A 23,793-nucleotide genomic window follows, 5' to 3' on the forward strand; every position below is an offset into this window, starting at 1 on the left:
CACACCCCCTTAGCAATGTTCATTTCTGTCTCTCTCTTGGCCTTTCTAACTTCCTTTTTGACTTGTGTTTGCAGTTCCAAACAGGAGGAGTGGCAAACACTGTTGCAGCAGCAAAGGCCATTCAAAATGATCTAGACAGCGTTCAGAACTGGGCAGACACATGGCAAATGACATTTAATAGAGGAAAGTGGAAGGTACTGCATGCAGGCAATACATTTCTCCCCCCTTCCTTTCTATATTGGTTAATTGTGGGCTCTAGTTTTTTTATTTAACATCGCTGAGTCCCTTGTCCCTGTGGATTGCAACCACAATGTAGAAACATCTAGAGAATGGATGGGAATGGTCAATAAACATCACTGCTGTTTCTCTTAAAGCGTGTTTATTTATTTCTAATACTGGACCCTGTCTTAATACTGTATCACATTCTGAATACGAATATAGCTGAGTTATTAACTGTAGGTAATACTTAGAATACCAGATACACATTTAGCATTAAAAAGCAACCCATGTGATTTCTTTACCAGTCGTTCATTATTTTGTGTATCAGCCTCCACACAAAGCCGAGCGCAGTGCGGTATACTGTAATGATGCTGCAGTCAGTCTGCCCGGACTGCACCTGAACCATCTTAAAAACACGAAGCCTCCAATAAGCTCATTTGTAAAAGTTAGTAAAGAATGGCGCTATATAATGTAAGGAAGCTGAATGTGAACTCCTAGCTGGAGCAACGAGAGAGGGAGAGAGGGGGCGGGGCAGAGAAGGAGGGGGAGACGCTGCTAGGCAACCGGCTCCTGAACATTCCACTCCGCTGAGCAGAGACCGTTAGGATTTAAAAATGCGAAAGTTCCGAGCGCAGTTAGTATGGGCTGCCAGAAATGAGGAGAAAATAAATACAGCTTTTTATAAATGTGTGCATTCAGATATCATTTAGAAATCTAGTTACAAGATATTTAACAGTTAGCTAAATATTTAAATAAATCTTAAATCTCTTAGCTAGATTTAACATTTAGTTAAATATTTAACTGGCAGCTAAATCTGGAGTTTGTATGCAAATGAGCTCCGCCCGCTTCGTGCTTTCACGCGATTTGATTGGCTCTTGTAATGTTTACATTTGCATATTTACAATTAGCATAACACGTGCATAGCATAAGTGTGTGTGTGTGTGTGTGTGTGTGTGTGTGTGTGTGTGTGTGTCTCAGTCTCAGTCACTTTAAGTCATACAAAGAGCATTTGAAGTGGAGCGATAAAGTGTTGCGAAGCGATCAAAAAAAGGCGCCAAGTTAGAAGCAGGAATTGTGTGAATCTTGGGCCCCAGCACCTTTCCAAGTGTGCCTATTTGCTTGATGCTTGACAAGATTGGCCTAATTGCTTCTCCTAACTTGGGCTTTTGTGTTTGATATCACCCCTTTAAACGGCTGTTGCGTTTTTTGAACTTGTTTTTTTACATTGACAATGTTTTTGTCATGGGATTGAGAGGAGTTAGAAAAACGTGTTTGAAACGACCGAGAGTCTCTATACAGCTCCAAGAGTTTAGCTGTTTTCATCGTGTTGCAGCGGCAAAACGAAATCACTTAGAATTACCATCTGTACCAAAAGACTGAAACACTCTTACATCAAATGTGACAAAAAAAACGTAAATACACGCGCACGCACACACACACGCACACACACACACACACACACACACGCACACACACACACAGGCTTCAGGCTGTTCAGAGTGTGTAAATGAAGCCTCAATGGTACATTGCTGGTTTCTGTCTCCACTGCCCCGATGGGCTGGTACTGCAGCAGAGAATCCTGGGTACATTTCCACTGCATTGCCATTGCCAGGGCATGAGTGGGAAGGAGATCTTGAAACTGGTGTCGCGAGAATAGAAACAAGTGGAAAGTGACGCGCTGGGAGTTTCTGGACCCTGGTGGAAGACTGTGAACTGGACCCCCCACCTCCACCCCCCCCCCAAAAAAAAAACACCAAGCAACCATTTTGTGCGAAAAAAAACCAAAGTCATGTCTGTGTGCAGTTTGCGAAGGATTCAACCCCTACTTCAGCACTGCAGGATCTGTAGATGAAAGCAGTGAGACGAGACATGCTGTAATTGAACTGAAAAATACCGACACAGAATATTGTAAATAGTTTCTATGATTCTTTAATATAATATTGAATTCTGTGTTAATTTCTGATTGGGGAGAGGTGTATAAATGAGAACTATCTTTAGATTGTAACTTGTAGACTGGCCAACTGTTTAGTAAATTCACTCTAAACTTGTTACGCATCAATATGGAGGCTGTGTGGTCCAGTGGTTCAAGAAAAGGGCTTGTAACCAGGAGGTCCCCGGTTCAAATCCCACCTCAACCTCTGACTCATTATGTGACTCTGAGCAAGTCACTTAACCTCCTTGTGCTCCCTCTTTCGGGTGAGACGTAATTGTAAGTGACTCCGCAGCTGATGCATAGTTCACACACCCGAGTCTCTGTAAGTCTCCTTGGATAAAGGCATCTGCTAAATAAACAAATAATAATATATAGACTATAGACATAATACATTAAGCACAACTGCAAAAAATGATGATAAAAAATAAATAACTTAACAAGATTAAAGGTTCAGCCTGTGCTGTTACAAATCATTACTACACAACAAAGAGTCCTGGAGCTGAAAGAGTGAGCCAGTCCTTCCAACAGAACTGATCCTGAACAGCTTCTCTGTAGAGACAATAGAATTGTGTTCCACACAGGCCTCAGCTCTGTGACCCGACTCAATAATATCAGGGGCTCTCTTTATGTTCATTCTTTTGAACACATTTAATAGAGTTTGATGCACTTCATGAAGTTCATGTAGAGACCAGAATACCAGTTACCAGTCACACTTCCTCTTTCTATGCACATGTATCTAATGGAATAGTTTTTGTACGAGTCCTGCATTGCACTTCCTCACTGTGGGTCTCCAGCACAGTAATGCATGGCAGTGTCTTCAGTCTTCAGGCTGTTCATCTGTAAGAACACAGTGCTGCTGGAATCAGACTTGCTGACTGTGAACCGGCCCTGGACTGAAGGCAGGTAGGCTGTGTCTGCATCATACCACACAACTGCCAGCCATTCCAGTGCTTTCCTGGGGGGCTGACGAATCCAGCCTGTGCCGTACCAGCTACTGCTGTCAGTCAAAGAGTATCCAGAGATTTTACAAGACAGCTTGAGAGATTCTCCTGGCCTTCTGACTTCTGAAATGGGCTGGGTTATAACCTCAGCACAGCCTGCATCTGAAAATAACAAACACACACAAGTTGTAGTAATAATAATAATAATAATAATAATAATAATAAAAATAATAATAATAATAATAATAATAATAATAATAATAATAATACTAATTCTGATTAGAATTGGTTTCTTATATTAGATTGTGATTCCTTACACTGCAAACCCACACAGAGCAGCAGTAAATCTCTCAGGAAACGCATTGTTTGAAGGTTTGGCTTCTACTGTATCAGATGCTTCAGTCTCTCCTCAGACTAACACTGAGAGCTGCTTCAGGTATTTAAGTAGAGAGGAGCTGCCACCTGCTTTGCATAGAGGCTTTGTGTGCAGTGCATTCAAATGGAGCTGCGATTTTCTTCATATAAAACAGCAAACAGTTCAATGGATCATTAGGCAACAATTGTGTAGAGGAGAAGCATTGAAGAGTCTCTGAATAAACAGTTCATCGTGTAATAAATACTGATAAGACAGAAACACACAATCCAATTCTGTAACTGACTGCTTCCATTTAGATGCTTCACTTTAGAATGACATGTCCCTTACAAAAAGAAGCAATACTCTGCAAATATACCTGGGTAAAAACATTATAGGTTTAGTGTACTATTAGTACTAGCAGGCTATAGTGTTTTATAATGGGCTATCTATTCATTAGACAGACAGATGGGAAGAGATTTGAACACATTGATTTCTGGGGTTTGTGTCTTTATTTTTCCTGGTAAAGAGAGGTGAGGATTGTTATTGAGATGGAATAAAATCCTTCACACTAAAGAACAAGCTGACTACCCGGACGTGTTGATTATAAAGGAGGGAGGTTGCTTATTGTTCAGATACTCCAGTGGAAATAGCAGTTTGACTTGCTAATGAGAAAATAACCTTTTTATAGATCATTTTTTTAAAACACATCTAAACCTTTTCCTTGAGGACATCACCATCTATTGGCAGACAATGGAACTGCAGTCCCTTTCACATGGTATCCATTTATGATGGATTGCACTCTGGAATATTGGAGGAAGCCACTGGACATGTCAATAGTGTGTTCTGGTATTTTCTAACTTAGAGGCTCTACCTATTTTAATACTTCCCTCCATCAAGTATTGGCAAATAAACCAAACCTGATTACTCCCCAGCAGTAGCTGGGATTGTCAGTAGGGAGGACCATGAAAAAGTGTTTGAGCTTTTAGACGAGATGTTTTGTGTAATGAATAAAGTTCTAAATTACACCTGGTGGTGGGGAGGGAGGGGGGGAGGGGGGGAGGGGGTGTGTAACAATCTCAGCATGGCCGCTTTTACAGTTTGTATTTTCCTGTAGAAAGTGTGGTCTGGTGTTTTAACAGACAAACAGTCTGAAGCTCATGGTTGATCAACCACAACTCAACCATGAAAAAGAAAGCAGAACCTGTGAGTGATCAGTGCTGCAGTCCTGAAGAGAGGGGTTTTTGTACGGCTGCTTGGTTTGATTGCATCACTGTGGGTGTCGAGCACAGTAATACACGGCAGTGTCTTCAGTCTTCAGGCTGTTCATTTGTAAATACAGCATGCTGTTGGAATTGTCACTGGAGATGGTGAATCTTCCCTGGACAGACTGGGCATAGTATGTACTACTACCAGCACCGCTGGCTACCCATTCCAGACCCTTTCCAGGAGCTTGTCGAACCCAGCCCATGTAGTAGCTGCTGAATGTGAATCCAGAGGCTTTACAGGACAGTTTATGGGACTCTCCAGGCTTTATAACTGCTGGTCCGGACTCAGTCAACACTACATCAGACCGGACACCTTGAGGAAAAAAGCAAACAACGTACAGTAACTACTGCTAAAACATCAAGTAATATACAGAATCAATGCAGGCTAATTTCCACAAGTGTCAGATACTTACTTGATAGAGCTGTCATTATTATACAGAGAGCTGTTAAAATCCCCATTGTACTGCAGTATTGTGGTTATTGAAAGAAGAAAGTGTTGTAACCAGCAGACAGGCTACCTCTCCTCCTGCTCCTATCTGCACTGCAGCAGAGTTAAATAGGAAGTGAAGCCCTGGACATTTGCATACGTTTCTCTGCATTATTTAAAGCAGCTTGTTTATATTGCTGACTCCCAGAAACACTGCACACTGGAATCCCTCTACAAAGACAGACGGGCTGGAGAAATGTGTCAAAGAAATCTGATTATTCTCATCAACTCAAGCCATGTGTTTTATAATTGATGATTTCTCATTTCTAATTAGGACCTTGAGTATTTCAAGGAGGGATTTTCTCCTCTTTAATTCAGTCCCATGTGTCAGTTTAGACTCAGCCTAGACTGTGTATTGAGCACTAATAGAGCAATCAGCCCATTAGCACAGATTATTAGCAAACACCTGGGCCCTGATTGATTCACACAGATCATTGTTTAAAGGGTAACTGGCACAGGCATCAGGCTTGAAATATACACCCCTTATTGATTTTAGGAAATAAACTTTTTTCAATATTTCTTTTGAGAATTCACAAGTAAACTGTTTTAATCCCATGTCCTTGATCCTTCATGTAAGAGATCTGGAGAAATGCGTTCAAAGCAGATATTCCGTGCATAAATCCATGCTGCACACATGCAGTCTTCCACACATCCATGCTGCAGTGAGCTGATTAGGTGGGGGAGTGTGAATCTGTTTTGCAGGGAAGCACAGCAGGCTGCTCTCACTGTTACTCTGGAGCTCAGTAATACACAGCCTGCAGTGTTTTCACATTGAACTTTGTTCTGTTCCAGTGCTGCCATTCTGAAGGAGACACTGCCATCTACTGTCAGGAGATGAGAACTGCAGTGTGTGGAGGTGCTGTAAATCACACTTAGCAAACTCTCAAAAGCCTCCTAGCATTTGCAATGTTGCGGTTGTAAATGACAATGGTAATATCTGCATTGTCCTGTATTTCAATACTTTGTAACACTTTCCATTCAGATTTACATGTTAAGTCCATTGTAAGGATGCATGATAGCATTGTAATGATGTGTAAGTGCACATGTTTACTAAGTCACTGCTGTGTAAATACACATTAGAGACACTTCATGGAAAGTGTTACTCAGTTGTGTATATTGATGGGAGTGAACTTGTAGCATTGGCTACATCACAACAGCATAAGGAATTTTGCTGCGTTCTGCACTTAACTGAGTGACAGAAACCTGGCCAGATGATCGTGTTCTGTATAGATAAGACTAATTTAATGAATTAATCATTTAAGATCAATTAAATTAATAACAGGGTTTGTTAGTCCCTTGGCAGAGGAGTCGGATAGGAGATTGAATTCCCTATGCTTGGTTCGGGCATTGAGATGCTATGTGGATAGAACGAGAACACTGCGTCAGTCTGACCAGCTCTTCATCTTCAGCGTTTTTCGAACTTGTTTTTTTACATTGACAATGTTTTTGTCATGGGATTGAGAGGAGTTAGAAAAACGTGTTTGAAACGACCGAGAGTCTCTATACAGCTCCAAGAGTTTAGCTGTTTTCATCGTGTTGCAGCGGCAAAACGAAATCACTTAGAAATACCATCTGTACCAAAAGACTGAAACACTCTTACATCAAATGTGACAAAAAAACCGTAAACACACGCACACACACGCGCACACACACACACACACACACACACACACACGCACACACACGCACACACACAGGCTTCAGGCTGTTCATCTGCAGGTATAGAGTAGCAGATGAACTTTGATGGAGTCGCCATTGTTAGTGTAAGCTTTGTCTCCTCTCATGTTTGCGAGCCACTCCAGACTCTTCTCAGGCTCTTGTCTCATCCAGTTCATATAGCGTAGCCAGCGTAGGTGAACCCCGAGATCCGACAGGACAACTGGACAGATTCTCCAGGCTTCTTCATGGCTGGGTCACACTGGGTCAAGACCACGTCAGATCGGACACCTGTAACAGAAAATGAAAAGCATCCGTAAGAGCTGTACATGAATTCTGCGCTGATGAAAACCCATTGCTTTTTATTGCACAATCTGCAGCCTGCTCCATCCTTGGAAACCTATTCAGGTCTACAATTCTAACTGCGTTTAAAAAGTAAAGAGCAGGCTGTTTGAAGCGAGGTAGCTGTGCTTGATTGGACCTGTAGTGCTGATTTAACTTGGCTACAACCGACACAGGAATACTTTTTCGTCTGCGCTGACTTTCCAGTTTGTTTTCTGAAAGCTGTTGTTTGTTTTCCGTTCTGTTCAGCAGCCTCTGTAGTCGCCTTTTGTTTAATGTGGGATTCTGAAGTTCTCGCGATCTCTCGTATTTTCTTTGAGTCACATTACAAGATGTGCAAAACAATTCCCTCCATCTGCATGTACAGTTTCTTTGGGGAATGTCTCGACACGATCCTCAACAGAAATATACTTTGCTTGTTTTGCTTTGTCGTCCGTTTTTGGTTCCTGGTTCCAGGAGGCCTAACTTGAGGCAACTTTGCTTTTTATAGGAAAACCATTTTTAAACATCATATCAAATATAGTTCCCCATGTATTTTGGGAGTTTCAGCCCTGTTATGAATAAAATAGTTCTGAAAACGTTGTAGTGGTTTTGATTATAATTAGCTCAAAGAAGTGTTTGATCTCCAATACTACAGTGGGGAGCCATGTCAAAGATACAAGCTGCCTCATGAAGCCTCTGAAAAGGGGCCCCAGTACTGCACTCACAACAAGGATTGCTTTTATTAATATTGATTTCTTTATTCATGACATGTGAGCAGTAGGGTTGGCAAACTATCGCACAGCATCCCTCATTGTCCCCACGGTTGTAGGGGTTTGCAGGCAGGTTGATGTACAGTCTGAACTCTGTCTTCCTGTCCCTATGTCTCTGTCCCTCTATCCCTCTTTCTCTGCGTCTCTGTTTCTCTCTGTATCTCTGTTCCTGTGTCCCTCTGTCTCTCTGTTTCTCTCACAGCAGATCCCCCCACTCTTTCACAGTACCATATAAGTAAGGCTGTATTTTTTTCATGGTTATCACAGATTTCATGATTTCAGTGAAACGTTCCCATTGCTGTGTAATATGTCGTTCACTGTGAAAATTCCCATTTCTGTTAGAATAGTGGAATTATACATATTGATGATCACTTCAAAATAAAGACAGCAGTGACATTTTAATTGAATATTAGGGTAAGTATCAAAGCAGAACAGCGTCTCTCTTTATTTTATTTTCATGAAACACATTTATCAAAGTGTGAATTCATCAGGAGCATGTAGAGACCAGAATACCAGTTACCAGTCACACTTCCTCTTTCTATGCACATGTATCTAATGGAATAGTTTTTGTACGAGTCCTGCATTGCACTTCCTCACTGTGGGTGTCGAGCACAGTAATACACGGCAGTGTCTTCAGACTGCAGGCTGTTCATTTGCAGCTACACCAGGGTGGAGGAGCAGTCTCTGGAAATCCTGAACAAACTAATACTAGAGTTACTAGAGCTTTGTATTGACTTTTTCATTGGAGAAACCCATTGTTTTGGGGTAATGTTCCCCCAGGCTGAGTCTGTCCCAATACTTGCTAGGGAAGTGGTCTGACCTGTCTGTGTGAATTTACTGTTGGAGAGCGTCTCTTTGTGTGGGTCACTGTGCTGTTTTATTGTATTGGGAGAAATGGGGAGGGACATTGTAATGAAGATAGTCACTGCTTGTGTTTGAGTAAAGGCTTGAGCCACACGTAGGATATTCTAAACCACATTGTTATATTCTGTCTCTGTAACTGTAATGATGCCGTTGTGTGTTAACTGAAACAACACATGCACATGGGATGAATTCTCCATTGACATGAATGAGTGGATTCAGACAAGTGGGTTTTTGTAATGGCTCAGGCTTCACTTTCTCAGTTCAAAACCAGACTGCCTCAAAACAATATCAGATCAGACATCTGTAAACATTCTCACTTCCTCTTTCTATTATTATTATTATTTATTTCTTAGCAGACGCCCTTACCCAGGGCAACTTACAATTGTTACAAGATATTACATTATTTTTACATACAATTACCCATTTATACAGTTGGGTTTTTACTGGAGCAATCTAGGTAAAGTACCTTGCTCAAGGGTACAGCAGCAGAGTCCCCCACCTGGGATTGAACCCTCGACCCTCCGGTCAAGAGTCTAGAGCCCTAACCACTACTCCACACTGCTGCCCTCTCTAGGTAATTAGATAGCTAATTACAAATGTAACAAATAACTAAACAGCAGCTGCACAAGCTAGTTGCTTGCATGCCTTGCAATAAAAGAAATGTTCCTGTATGTATGCTGCTGACACGCTGTAATTTCGATGCTACAGTATCGAAGACGTATGATCTCATATCTCAGCCGTCCAATCACCAATCTTTTTTTTCATAACCATGACAACGGTGCTGAGGTGGGTGGGACGGATATAGTTTTTGAACCACAAGGATGAGCTAGACTCGCCGCAGCGGATTACAGTCTGATACGGTTTGGCATGAAATGTTTTTAATTGTCAATTGATCCGTAACTGGGTAGGACCATGAGCAAAATGGGGGGGCCCAAGCCCCTCGGGCCCAAGCGTGGTGCCGCCCCTGATCTCCAGCTACACCAGAGTGGAGGAGCAGTCTCTGGAAATCCTGAGCAAACTAATACTAGAGTTACTAGAGTTTGTATTGACTGAAAGAGCTTAAAACAAGACAAACAAGCCCTCCCCTTGCTTAGCAAATTGTATTTTGGTTAGCTGCTAAAATATAGAATGTTAGACTCCTTGATAACTCAGTATCTCGGCATTCCTGAACAGAGAACTGTCCATCAATGTGGTACCATTGCAGTAGGGAGGACCATGAAAAAGTGTTTGAGCTTTTAGCCGAGATGTTTTGTGTAATGAATAAAGTTCTAAATTACACCTGGTGGTGGGGAGGGAGGGGTGTGTGTGACAATCTCAGCATGGCCGCTTTTACAGTTTGTATTTTCCTGTAGAAAGTGTGGTCTGGTTTTCTAACAGACAGTTTGAATCTCATGGTTCATCTACCACAACTCAACCATGAAAAAGAAAGCAGAACCTGTGAATGATCAGTGCTGCAGTCCTGAAGAGAGGGGATTTTGTACGGCTGCTTGGTTTGATTGCATCACTGTGGGTCTCGAGCACAGTAATACACGGCAGTGTCTTCAGTCTTCAGGCTGTTCATTTGTAAATACAGCATGCTGTTGGAATTGTCTCTGGAGATGGTGAATCTTCCCTGGACAGACTGGGCATAGCTTGTACTACTACCATCAGTGCTAATCCAAGCCACCCATTCCAGACCCTTTCCAGGAGCTTGTCGAACCCAGTTCATGTAGGCGCTGCTGAATGTGAATCCAGAGGCTTTACAGGACAGTTTATGGGACTCTCCAGGCTTTACAACTGCTGGTCCGGACTCAGTCAACACTACATCAGACCGGACACCTTGAGGAAAAAAGCAAACAACGTACAGTAACTACTGCTAAAACATCAAGTAATATACAGAATCAATGCAGGCTAATTTCCACAAGTGTCAGATACTTACTTGATAGAGCTGTCATTATTATACAGAGAGCTGTTAAAATCCCCATTGTACTGCAGTATTGTGGTTATTGAAAGAAGAAAGTGTTGTAACCAGCAGACAGGCTACCTCTCCTCCTGCTCCTATCTGCACTGCAGCAGAGTTAAATAGGAAGTGAAGCCCTGGACATTTGCATACGTTTCTCTGCATTATTTAAAGCAGCTTGTTTATATTGCTGACTCCCAGAAACACTGCACACTGGAATCCCTCGACTATGATAGAGGGGCTGGGGAAATCCACAACCTTGGAATAGTGTTGATCAGTGGCATTTTAAACACAAACATTATGTTCATATTTTAGAGAAAGAAAATAGAGCGAAAGAGAGGGGGAGATAGTTGGGTTTTTTGCTGTATTTTTAACAATATCCAGCTGTAAACGTTTCCAATAAACCCTAAATGCTTCTTGACTTCTCTGTGTCCTATGAAGCAGCTGAGGTGGTGAAGTGTGACTGTGTTTTGCAGGCAGAGCAGCAGACTGATCCCTCTGTTCCTGTGAAGCTCTGTAATGCACATGTGTCAGATCTTTATACTGCTACAGTGCTGTCATTCTGTTGGAGACACTGCCATCTACTGGAAGAACATGAGAACAGCAGGCTGAAGAAAATACTGTGCACAGGACCCAACATTCCACTAGTTTCCATTCTGTATCTGTTTAGCATGGATTGCACTCTGTAATCAGGGAGAACACCACTAGACATATATGCATCAATAGTGTTGTGAATTAGTGTGGAGAGATTTGGATGAATAGTCGCTTCTTCTTGGCAGTGTAAGCAGCTCAGATTTATTGACTCAGTGAACATACAAAGCAGGTTTCTTTACAGGTAACTGCAGTCCTTCATAGTGATACTTTTCACACAGTGGCATCATTAACTCCTATGGGACAGGGTTCGGGTTAGGGATAGGGTTCAGGGTATATCGTGCAAAGACATTGGACACATTAAGTACATTGTAACTAACATTGTAATGATGTGTAAGTGCACATGTATTTACTAAGTAACTACTCTGTAATACACAGTAATTCCAGACACTTCATGGAAAGTGGTGCCCTGAATCATGTGGTTGTTTTTGTGACATGGACTAATCTAATGATCCAGACTGAATCTCAATCTGAGCAATCCACTCTCAAAGTGTGTTTATTTATTTCTAATACTGGACCCTGTCTTAATAATGTATCACATTCTCAATATGAATACAGCTGAATTATTAATTGTAGGTAATACTTAGAATACCAGATACACATTTAGCATTAAAAAGCAATCCATGTGATTTCTTTACCAGTCGTTCATTATTTTGTGTATCAGCCTCCACACAAAGCCGAGCGCAGTGCGGTATACTGTAATGATGCTGCAGTCAGTCTGCCCGGACTGCACCTGAACCATCTTAAAAACACGAAGCCTCCAATAAGCTCATTTGTAAAAGTTAGTAAAGAATGGCGCTATATAATGTGGAGTAGTGGTTCGGGCTCTGGACTCTTGACCGGAGGGTTGTGGGTTCAGTCCCCAGTGGGGGACACTGCTGTTGTACCCTTGAGCAAGGTACTTTACCTAGATTACTCCAGTAAAAACCCAACTGTATAAATGGGTAATTGTATGTAAAATAATGTGATATCTGTATAATGTGAAATAATGTATAATGTGATATCTTGTAACAATTGTAAGTCGCCCTGGATAAGGGCATCTGCTAAGAAATAAATAATAATAATAATAGCTGGAGCAACGAGAGAGGGGGCGGGGCAGAGAAGGAGGCGGAGACGCTGCTAGGCAACCGGCTCCTGAACATTCCACTCCGCTGAGCAGAGACCGTTAGGATTTAAAAATGCCAAAGTTCCGAGCGCCGTTAGTATGGGCTGCCAGAAATGAGGAGAAAATAAATACAGCTTTTTATAAATGTGTGCATTCAGATATCATTTAGAAATCTAGTTACAAGATTTAACATTCATCTAAATATTTAAATAAATCTTAAATCTCTTAGCTAGATTTAACAGTTTGCTAAATATTTAAATAAATCTTAAATCTCTTAGCTAGATTTAACATTTAGTTAAATATTTAACTGGCAGCTAAATCTGGAGTTTGTCTGCAAATGAGCTCCACCCGCTTAGCGTGCGTGTGCGTGTGTGTGTGTGTGTGTGTGTGTGTGTGTGTGTGTGTGTCTCAGTGTGTGTTTGTCTCACAGTGTGTGTCTCGGTGTGTTTGTGTCTCAGTGTGTGTGTCTCAGTGTGTGTCTCGGTGTGTATGTGTCTCAGTGTGTGAGTGTCTCAATGTGTGTTTGTCTCACAGTGTGTTTCTCAGTGTGTGTCTCAATAACTCTTAAATCTCTTAACAAAATTTAACATTTAGCTAAATATTTAAATAAATCTTAAATCTCTTAGCTAGATTTAACATTTAGTTAAATATTTAACTGGCAGCTAAATCTGGAGTTTGTATGCAAATGAGCTCAGCCCGCTTAGTGTGTGTGTGTGTGTGTGTGTGTGTGTGTGTGTGTGTCAGTTCCTGTGTGTGTGTGTGTGTGTCAGTAGCCGTGTGTGTGAGTGTGTGTGTCAGTTCCTGTATGTGTGTCTCAGTGTGTGTGTCTCAGTGTATTTGTGTCACAATGTGTGTCTCAGTGTGTGTCTCTCGGTGTGTTTGTGTCTCGGTGTGTGTGTATCTCAGTGTGTGTGTCTCAGTGTGTGAGTGTCTCAGTGTGTGTCTCGGTGTGTGTTTGACTCAGTGTGTGTGTGTCTCAGCTTATGAGTGTCACAGTGTGTGTGTGTGACTGACCCGCACACAGACACACACACACACACAGGTACTGATCCGCACACAGACACACACACACGCATCACAGAGAAGTTTGGTGCCAAACCAATTATTTTTATTTAAGAACAATGATAAACAAAAGGAAACCAAAAAGAACTATTTTTAGTCACCTAATCACAGGTACTGACTCCAATAACTGAGTCCAACCACAGAGCTGCAAAACTGCCCTCTGATCTGCACAAAAAGACGATCCTGACTGAACAAAACTAACAGCCTTTATACCCTTCCAGACCTCCCCCTCCCCCAGAATAAACCATTCTGCAGGTGGGTATATAGAAACAAACCAGCAAACAGTTATCAATAATAAATAAAGTATTCAAAAAGAAACAAATCAATGAATATATATATATATATAAGTAAACATTAATCTAACACGTGCATTAAAACTATACTTCAAAACAAGCAGAGGGAAACGTACTTAAAATCAGCTCTCCCCCCTTTCAATATCTTCTACAGGTACTGCCCTGACTACAGGAAGTCAGTACTCAGGGAAGTCAATATAAAGCGTATTTATTTATTCCTAATACTGGACCTTGTCTTAATACTGTATCACATTCTGAATATGAATATAGCTGAGTTATTAATTGTAGGTAATACTTAGAATACCAGATACACATCTAGCATTAAAAAGCAATCCATGTGATTTCTTTACCAGTCGTTCATTACTTTGTGTATCAGCCTCCACACAAAGCCGAGCGCAGTGCGGTATACTGTAATGATGCTGCAGTCAGTCTGCCCGGACTGCACCTGAACCATCTTAAAAACACGAAGCCTCCAATAAGCTCATTTGTAAAAGCTAGTAAAGAATGGCGCTATATAATCTAAGGAAGCTGAATGTGAACTCCTAGCTGGAGCAACGAGAGAGGGAGAGAGGGGGCGGGGCAGAGAAGGAGGCGGAGACGCTGCTAGGCAACCGGCTCCTGAACATTCCACTCCGCTGAGCAGAGACCGTTAGGATTTAAAAATGCGAAAGTTCCGAGCGCCGTTAGTATGGGCTGCCAGAAATGAGGAGAAAATAAATACAGCTTTTTATAAATGTGTGCATTCAGATATCATTTAGAAATCTAGTTACAAGATTTAACATTCATCTAAATATTTAAATAAATCTTAAATCTCTTAGCTAGATTTAACAGTTTGCTAAATATTTAAATAAATCTTAAATCTCTTAGCTAGATTTAACATTTAGTTAAATATTTAACTGGCAGCTAAATCTGGAGTTTGTATGCAAATTAGCTCCGCTCGCTTCGTGCTTTCACGCGATTTGATTGGCTCTTGTAATGTTTACATTTGCATATTTACAATTAGCATAACAAGTGCATAGGATAAGTGTGTGTCTCAGTGTGTGTGTGTGTGTGTGTGTGTGTGTGTGTCTCAGTCTCAGTCTCTTCAAGTCATACAAAGAGCATTTCAGGTGGAGCGATAAAGTGGAGCGAAGCGATCAAAAAAAGGCGCCAAGTTAGAAGCAGGAATTGTGTGAATCTTGGGCCCCAGCACCTTTCCAAGTGTGCCTATTTGCTTGATGCCTGACAAGATTGGCCTAATTGCTTCTCCTAACTTGGGCTTTTGTGTTTGATATCACCCCATTAAACGGCTGTTGTGTTTTTCGAACTTGTTTTTTTACAATGACAATGTTTTTGTCGTGGGATTGAGAGGAGTTAGAAAAACGTGTTTGAAACGACCGAGAGTCTCTATACAGCTCCAAGAGTTTAGCTGTTTTCACCATGTTGCAGCGGCAAAACGAAATCACTTAGAATTACCATCTGTACCAAAAGACTGAAACACTCTTACATCAAATGTGACAAAAAAAACATAAATACACGCACACACACACACACACACACACACACACACACACACACACACACACACACACACACACACACACACACACACACACACACACACACACACACACACACACACACACACACACACACACACACACAGGCTTCAGGCTGTTCATCTGCAGGTATAGAGTAGCAGATGAACTTTGATGGAGACAGCATTGTTAGTGTAAGCTTTGTCTCCTCTCAAGTTTGCGAGTCACTCCAGACTCTTCTCAGGCTCTTGTCTCATCCAGTTCATATAGTAGCTCCTGCTGCCAGCGTAGGTGAACCCCGAGATCCGACAGGACAACTGTACAGATTCTCCAGGCTTCTTCATGGCTGGGTCACACTGGGTCAAGACCACGTCAGATCGGACATCTGTAACAGAAAATGAAAAGCATCCGTAAGAGCTGTACATGAATTCTGCGCTGATGAAAACCCATTGCTTTTTATTGCACAATCTGCAGCCTGCTCCATCCTTGGAAACCTATTCAGGTCTACAATTCTAACTGCGTTTAAAAAGTAAACAGCAGGCTGTTTGAAGTGAGGTAGCTGTGCTTGATTGGACCTGTAGTGCTGATTTAACTTGGCTACAACCGACACAGGAATACTTTTTCGTCTGCGCTGACTTTCCAGTTTGTTTTGTGAAAGCTGTTTGTTTTCCGTTCTGTTCAGCAGCCTCTGTAGTCGCCTTTTGTTTAATGTGGGATTCTGAAGTTCTCGCGATCTCTCGTATTTTCTTTGAGTCACATTACAAGATGTGCAAAACAATTCCCTCCATCTGCATGTACAGTTTCTTTGGGGAATGTCTCGACACGATCCTCAACAGAAATATACTGTGCTTGTTTTGCTTTGTCGTCCGTTTTTGGTTCCTGGTTCCAGGAGACCAAGCTTGAGGCAACTTTGCTTTTTATAGGAAAACCATTTTTAAACATCAAATCAAATATAGTTCCCCATGTATTTTGGGAGTTTCAGCCCTGTTATGAATAAAGTTGTTCTGAAAACGTTGAAGTAGTTTGGATTATAATGAAATCAAAGCAGTGTTTGATCTCCAACACTACAGTGGGGAGCAATGTCAAAGATACAAGCTGCCTCATGAAGCCTCTGAAAAGGGGCCCCAGTACTGCACTCACAACAAGGATTGCTTTTATTAATATTGATTTCTTCATTCATGACATGTGAGCAGTAGGGTTGGCAAACTATCACACAGCATCCCTCATTGTCCCCACGGTTGTAGGGGTTTGCAGGCAGGTTGATGTACAGTCTGAACTCTGTCTTCCTGTCCCTATGTCTCTGTCCCTCTATCCCTCTGTCTCTGTCTCTGTGTCTCTCTGTATCTCTGTTCCTGTGTCTCTCTGTCTCTCTGTGTCTCTGTCTCTTTGTCCCTCTGTCTCTCTGTTTCTCTCACAGCAGATCCCCCCACTCTTTCACAGTACCATATAAGTAAGGTTGTATTTTTTTCATGGTTCTCACAGATTTCATGATTTCAGTGAAACGTTCCCATTGCTGTGTAATATGTGGTTCACTGTGAAAATTCCCATTTCTGTTAGAATAGTGGAATTATATATATTGATGATCACTTCAAAATAAATACAGCAGTGACATTTTAATTCAATATTAGGGTAAGTATCAAAGCAGAACAACTTCTCTCTATTTTATTTTCATGAAACACATTTATCAAAGTGTGAATTCATCAGGAGTATGTACAGACCAGAATACCAGTTACCAGTCACACTTCCTCTTTCTATGCACATGTATCTAATGTAATAGTTTTTGTACGAGTCCTGCATTGCACTTCCTCACTGTGAGGGTCTCGAGCACAGTAATACACGGCAGTGTCTTCAGTCTTCAGGCTGTTCATTTGTAAATACAGCATGCTGTTGGAATCGTCTCTGGAGATGGTGAATCTTCCCTGGACAGACGAGGCATAGTATATAGGACTACTAGCTGTGCTAATGTAAGCCACCCATTCCAGACCCTTTCCAGGAGCTTGTTGAACCCAGTGCATGTAGGCGCTGCTGAATGTGAATCCAGAGGCTTTACAGGACAGTTTATGGGACTCTCCAGGCTTTACAACTGCTGGTCCGGACTCAGTCAACACTACATCAGACCGGACACCTTGAGGAAAAAAGCAATCAACGTACAGTAACTACTGCTAAAACATCAAGTAATATGCAGAATCAATGCAGGCTAATTTCCACAAGTGTCAGATACTTACTTGATAGAGCTGTCATTATTATACAGAGAGCTGTTAAAATCCCCATTGTACTGCAGTATTGTGGTTATTGAAAGAAGAAAGTGTTGTAACCAGCAGACAGGCTACCTCTCCTCCTGCTCCTATCTGCACTGCAGCAGAGTTAAATAGGAAGTGAAGCCCTGGACATTTGCATATGTTTCTCTGCATTATTTAAAGCAGCTTGTTTATATTGCTGACTCCCAGAAACACTGCACACTGGAATCCCTCGACTATGATAGAGGGGCTGGGGAAATCCACAACTTTGGAACAGTGTTGATCAGTGGCATTTTAAACACAAACATTATGTTCATATTTTGGAGAAAGAAAATAGAGCGAAACAGAGGGGGAGATAGTTGGGTTTTTTGTTTGCTGTGTTTTGAACAATATCCATCTGTAAACTGTTTCCAATAAACCCTAAATGCTTCTTGATTTCTGTGTGTCCTATGAAGCTGCTGAGGTGGTGAAGTGTGACTGTGTTTTGCAGGCAGAACAGCAGACTGATTTCTCTGTTCCTGTGAAGCTCAGTAATGCACATGTGTCAGATCTTTATACTGTTACAGTGCTGCCATTCTGAGGGAGACACTGCCATCTACTGGACGAAAATGAGAAAAGCAGGCTGCTGTCAATACTGTGCACAGGACCTAACATTCCACTAGTTTCCATTCTGTATCTGTTTAGCATGGATTGCACTCTGTAATCAGGGAGGAAACCACTAGACATATATGCATCAATAGTGTTGTGAATTAGTGTGGGGAGATTTGGATGAATAGTCGCTTCTTATTGGCAGTGTAAGCAGCTTAGATTTATGGACTCAGTGAACATACAAAGCATGTTTCTTTACAGGTACCTGCAGTCCTTCATAGTGATACTTTTCACACAGTGGCATCATTAACTCCTATGGGACAGGGTTCGGGTTAGGGATAGGGTTCAGGGTATATCGTGCAAAGACATTGGACACATTAAGTACATTGTAATTAACATTGTAATGATGTGTAAGTGCACATGTATTTACTAAGTAACTACTCTGTAAATACACAGTAATTCCAGACACTTCATGGAAAGTGTTGCCCTGAATCGTGTGGTTGTTTTTGTGATGTGGACTAATGTTCACTGGACACCTAGAAGTGACCACCACACTGATTGTACTGGAGTCCTGACCAGCTGGACTGGAACCCAGGCCCCCAGAGGTATGAAAGGCTGGTCAGTCAGCAACACATCATCATGGATTGTGCTAAATCTTCCCTTTATATAACAGTACAATGCAAAGTTTCTTAAAACACAATTCCACCTAAATATATGAGAACTCGGACGGCTATTGAAAGTGAGGGTAACAGTGTCAATAATATCGGGGCCACTGTAGGGTTTGTGCTTCTTTAAAGATGTTTTTATAATAAGCTGGGAATGTCCAGAAGTGTGACCAAGAGGAATTTCATTTGAATTGAGGAGGAGTTGTGTGGTCAGCACTGGACACAGATATTTCAACCTATATGTCAGATACATGAAATTCAATGAAATCACGTAACTTCATGTTCAGTATACATTAACAAATCAAAGTCTGGCAGAGTTCTGCGTTTTCCCTTGACATGAATGAGTGGATTCACACGAGTGGGTTTTTGTAAGGGCTCAGGCTTCACTTCTCTCACTGTGTGTCTCGAGCACAGTAATACACGGCAGTGTCTTCAGTCTTCAGGCTGTTCATTTGCAGATATGCTGTGGTGGAAGTATCCATGGAAACCAGTAGAATGATCTTATATTGATGGACAGTATTGAATATTGGTTATGTACAGTTCAGCAACCATTCCAGAGCTTTCCCCGGAGCTTGCCGGATCCAGTGTATCCAATAGCTGCTGCTTAATGTGAATCCAGAGACTTTACAAGACATCTTTACAGACTCCCCTGGCTTTCTCAGTTCAAAACCAGACTGGCTCAAAACAATATCAGATCAGACATCTGTAAACATTCTCACTTCCTCTTTCTATGCACATGTATCTAATGGAATAGTTTTTGTACGAGTCCTGCATTGCACTTCCTCACTGTGGGTATCGAGCACAGTAATACACGGCAGTGTCTTCAGTCTTCAGGCTGTTCATCTGTAAGAACACAGTGCTGCTGGAATCAGACTTGCTGACTGTGAACCGGCCCTGGATTGACTGTGCATAGCTTGTATCTGCATCATAGCCGATAAACGCCAGCCATTCCAGTGCTTTCCCGACAGGCTGACGAATCCAGACTGTGGCAAACCAGCTACTGCTGTCAGTCAAAGAGTATCCAGAGATTTTACAAGACAGCTTGAGAGATTCTCCTGGCTTTCTGACTTCAGGACTGGACTGGGTTATAACATCAGCACAGCCTGCATCTGAAAATAACAAACACACACAAGTTTTAACATTAATTCGAATGATGATAATTATTAAAATCATTGTTTTTCATAGTATATTGTGAAAAGCTTACATTGCAAACCCAAGCAGAGCAGCAACACATGTCTCAGTAAACGCATTGTGTGAAGGCTTGTCTTCAGCTGTATCAGGTGTGTATGTCTCCACTGACTGCTGTATGAGAGCTGGCTTCTGCTATTTATACTGAGAGCAGCTGCTAGCAGCTTTGCATAGAGGCTTTGTGTGCAGTCTATTCAAATAGATGCTGCTGAGGCTTTTCATATAAAACACCAAGCTCTCTTTTCACTTATCAAAGGGCAACATTTCTGTACGAGGGTAGGAACATAGGAACGTATTGAAGTCTATGTGAATAAGTAGTTCATCTTGTAGTAAGTCCCAGTAAAGCAGAAGCACACACTCCCACTGTGTCACTGCTTCCACTGCGCTGGGAGTTTTCATGTGCGGGTGGCGATTCATTAACAGACACACAGATAGGAGGGGATTTGAACACATTGAGTTTGTGTGTCATTTTTGCTTTTGTTTAAATGGAGTTCGTGTCTATTTTATCAGGGAAGAGAGGTGAGGATTCTTCTTCACATGGAATACAATCCTTCACAGTAAACAGGGAGTTGATGCATTGGGCATGTTTCATTATAAAGCAGGCAGGGGGCTATTCTGTGTTATCCAAGGAAAGAATGAAGCAGATATATACACAGGACTGATACTAGCAGGTCAGCTGGGACATTTAAATTGCCCAGTGTTAGGGGCTCATCCCAGCTGAGTCCCTTGTAATAGTTTACAGCAGTATTGCTGCACAGTATCTCTGCAGGTTTCCAATGCGTTTCCCATGTTACAACATGTCCCAGCCAAACTGTCAGGAGTATTTGTGAAACCCAACTCAATTAAACCAGATTTAGTTGCATCTTTTTGGTCGGCACATCTCTCAGTTGGATTGGCCCCAATGCCAAGTGTAAGCATTTGAAAGCATTAGATTGAGCAGAAAGACAGTCCTCATTAAAATCACCCCAAAGTAACAATTCACTGGTGTCTCTAGAGGCTGAGAATCTGGAGATTATGTCATGAATGCCAGATTCTAGAACAGATGGTGACCTCTAGAACCTACTGTCAGCAAAGGTCGTGTATGCAGCAAGTACAAGTGGAAAGCAATGATTTCATAACCCTTTACAACAGAGTCTAGGAGCTGAACTTCAGCTTGGAAACGGTTTGCTTGTTGCTCTTCACTCCTCCTGATCAGTGAGTGGATTATAGCAATGAGGAGACAGGAAGTGTTCTCCCCGACGTGAAGCAGCACAGGGAGTGCGCTCGGGTGCACAGAAACAACACATTAAACATGAACTCAACACTCCTTCCGTACCAGAAGCCACTCCTCGTGATGCAGCACAGGAAGAGGAACTATTAGTAGTAGTAGTAGTATCAATAAATAACACACCGATGATGGAAAGCAGGAAGGGTGTTCATCATTACAGTGGACATGTTACATCAAGGCCTTGTTAGTTGCCTCTCTTTTTGTGGGAGATTTATCTTTGTTCTCTGGTTTTAAATAATCATTGTCTAACCCTAACACTGTTTTAAACATTATACCAGCCATTTAGTGTATTTAATAACTGTTATTATTTATTTTATGTTATTTTTTTAAAATGTTTAACCCTTTTCTTTGGGACCAGTTACAAAATCTGAATTGTCAGATTGTTTTCCAAATGGTTTCATGTGGGTACATTCGACATTAACATTTTTGAAAATCCAGTATTGCCGAATATATCCTTGCAGCCAAATAATATAGAACAGGCAAGGATAGCCCTCCTAGTTTAGAGTGAGAGTCTCCTTTTTTATTCTGGGCTGGGAAGCTTCCATAGACAATCTACCCAACAGTGAGGTTGGCAGCATTTTACAATTGAGCGTGTTCAATCATTAATTCTAATTATTATACAGATTATTGGTAGCCTAAAACTTAATATAATATAATTATTTATATGCAAATTAACATTTTCCCATCCAAATAACAGTATGATTTGTCATGGACCCAGGCTCCCCTATTAACATCTTCATCTTTTTAGGGGTAAAATGGACTGCACTGACACTATAAATCAGAAAAATTCCCCAGGGGCTTGGACCCTAGACCCCACTGGGGTAGCCTGATCCCAGACCCCTGCGTAGGAGAATATGCACCGTTGTGTCCACATTGCGTGCCCTAGAGTCCACTCACTATATTTTCTGTAGGAGTCTAACCTTGTATCAGATGATATAAAAGGTTCTTATAACTATAACAGTTTTACAACTAAATTACAAAGACAAGTCTGCGCTCATGAGCTGCAGCTGTGTATTTTTTATTTGTAATACAATGGTAATGTTTAGGGGTGCGGCATATGAAACCCCGCCCCTTTTGAATACGCAAGGAACTTCAAAGCGTCCTTTGCTTAGCAACGGGCTCAACAGCCACGAGCCTGTTACCACGGGAGAGCAGATTGCCGCCCCCTTCAATTTGCTGCCCTGTTCTGCCTATATGGTCACGCTGGCCCTGACTGCAGGTACAAGTAAAACACGACAGATAGATCTGCCACTTGTTTGTGTTTTCTTTGAAATTGAGGGTGTGGTTTTCCAACAGACAAGAGTCTGAATCTCATGGTTGATCGACCACAACTCAACCATGAAAAAGAAAGCAAAACCTGTGAGTGATCACTGCTGCAGTCCTGAAGAGAGGGGTTTTTGTACGGCTGCTTGGTTTGATTGCATCACTGTGGGTCTCGAGCACAGTAATACACGGCAGTGTCTTCAGTCTTCAGGCTGTTCATTTGTAAATACAGCATGCTGTTGGAATTGTCTCTGGAGATGGTGAATCTTCCCTGGACAGACGGGGCATAAACTGTACGACTGCTGTCATAGTAAATAAGAGCCACCCATTCCAGACCCTTTCTAGGAGCTTGTCGAACCCAGCCCATAGCATAGCTGCTGAATGTGAATCCAGAGGCTTTACAGGACAGTTTATGGGACTCTCCAGGCTTTACAACTGCTGGTCCGGACTCAGTCAACACTACATCAGACCGGACACCTTGAGGAAAAAAGCAAACAACGTACAGTAACTACTGCTAAAACATCAAGTAATATACAGAATCAATGCAGGCTAATTTCCACAAGTGTCAGATACTTACTTGATAGAGCTGTCATTATTATACAGAGAGCTGTTAAAATCCCCATTGTACTGCAGTATTGTGGTTATTGAAAGAAGAAAGTGTTGTAACCAGCAGACAGGCTACCTCTCCTCCTGCTCCTATCTGCACTGCAGCAGAGTTAAATAGGAAGTGAAGCCCTGGACATTTGCATACGTTTCTCTGCATTATTTAAAGCAGCTTGTTTATATTGCTGCCTCCCAGAAACACTGCACACTGGAATCCCTCGACTATGATAGAGGGGCTGGGGAAATCCACAACCTTGGAACAGTGTTGATCAGTGGCATTTGAAACACAAACATTATGTTCATACAGGGGGGAGAGAGTTGGGTTTTTTGTTTGCTGTATTTTAACAATATCCAGCCGTAAACTGCTTCCAATAAACCCTAAATGCTTCTTGACTTCTCTGTGTCCTATGAAGCTGCTGAGGTGTTGAAGTGTGACTGTGTTTTGCAGGCAGAACAGCAGACTGATCTCTCTGTTCCTGTGAAGCTCAGTAATGCACATGTGTCAGATCTTTATACTGTTACAGTGCTGCCACTCTGAGGGAGACACTGCTATCTACTGGCAGGAAATGAGAACTGCTGCATGTAAAGCAATAGCACACAA

General features: G+C 41.8%; 2 gene segments (V, D, J or C); both read right to left on the reverse strand.

The window, feature by feature from the left end:
• Positions 1–2,929: 2,929 nt before the first annotated feature.
• LOC131723254 (immunoglobulin heavy variable 5-51-like) lies at positions 2,930–3,495 on the reverse strand. The segment is given in 2 exon segments: positions 2,930–3,255; positions 3,411–3,495. Coding segments are annotated over 2 exon segments (372 nt in total).
• Positions 3,496–7,031: 3,536 nt separating this feature from the next.
• LOC131723255 (immunoglobulin heavy variable 3-30-3-like) lies at positions 7,032–20,261 on the reverse strand. The segment is given in 4 exon segments: positions 7,032–7,147; positions 15,617–15,766; positions 19,669–19,980; positions 20,076–20,261. Coding segments are annotated over 4 exon segments (624 nt in total).
• Between the last annotated feature and the right edge of the window lie 3,532 nt (positions 20,262–23,793).

This window comes from Acipenser ruthenus, chromosome 54 (assembly GCF_902713425.1).
Source record: "Acipenser ruthenus chromosome 54, fAciRut3.2 maternal haplotype, whole genome shotgun sequence".
Lineage (NCBI taxonomy): Eukaryota > Metazoa > Chordata > Actinopteri > Acipenseriformes > Acipenseridae > Acipenser > Acipenser ruthenus.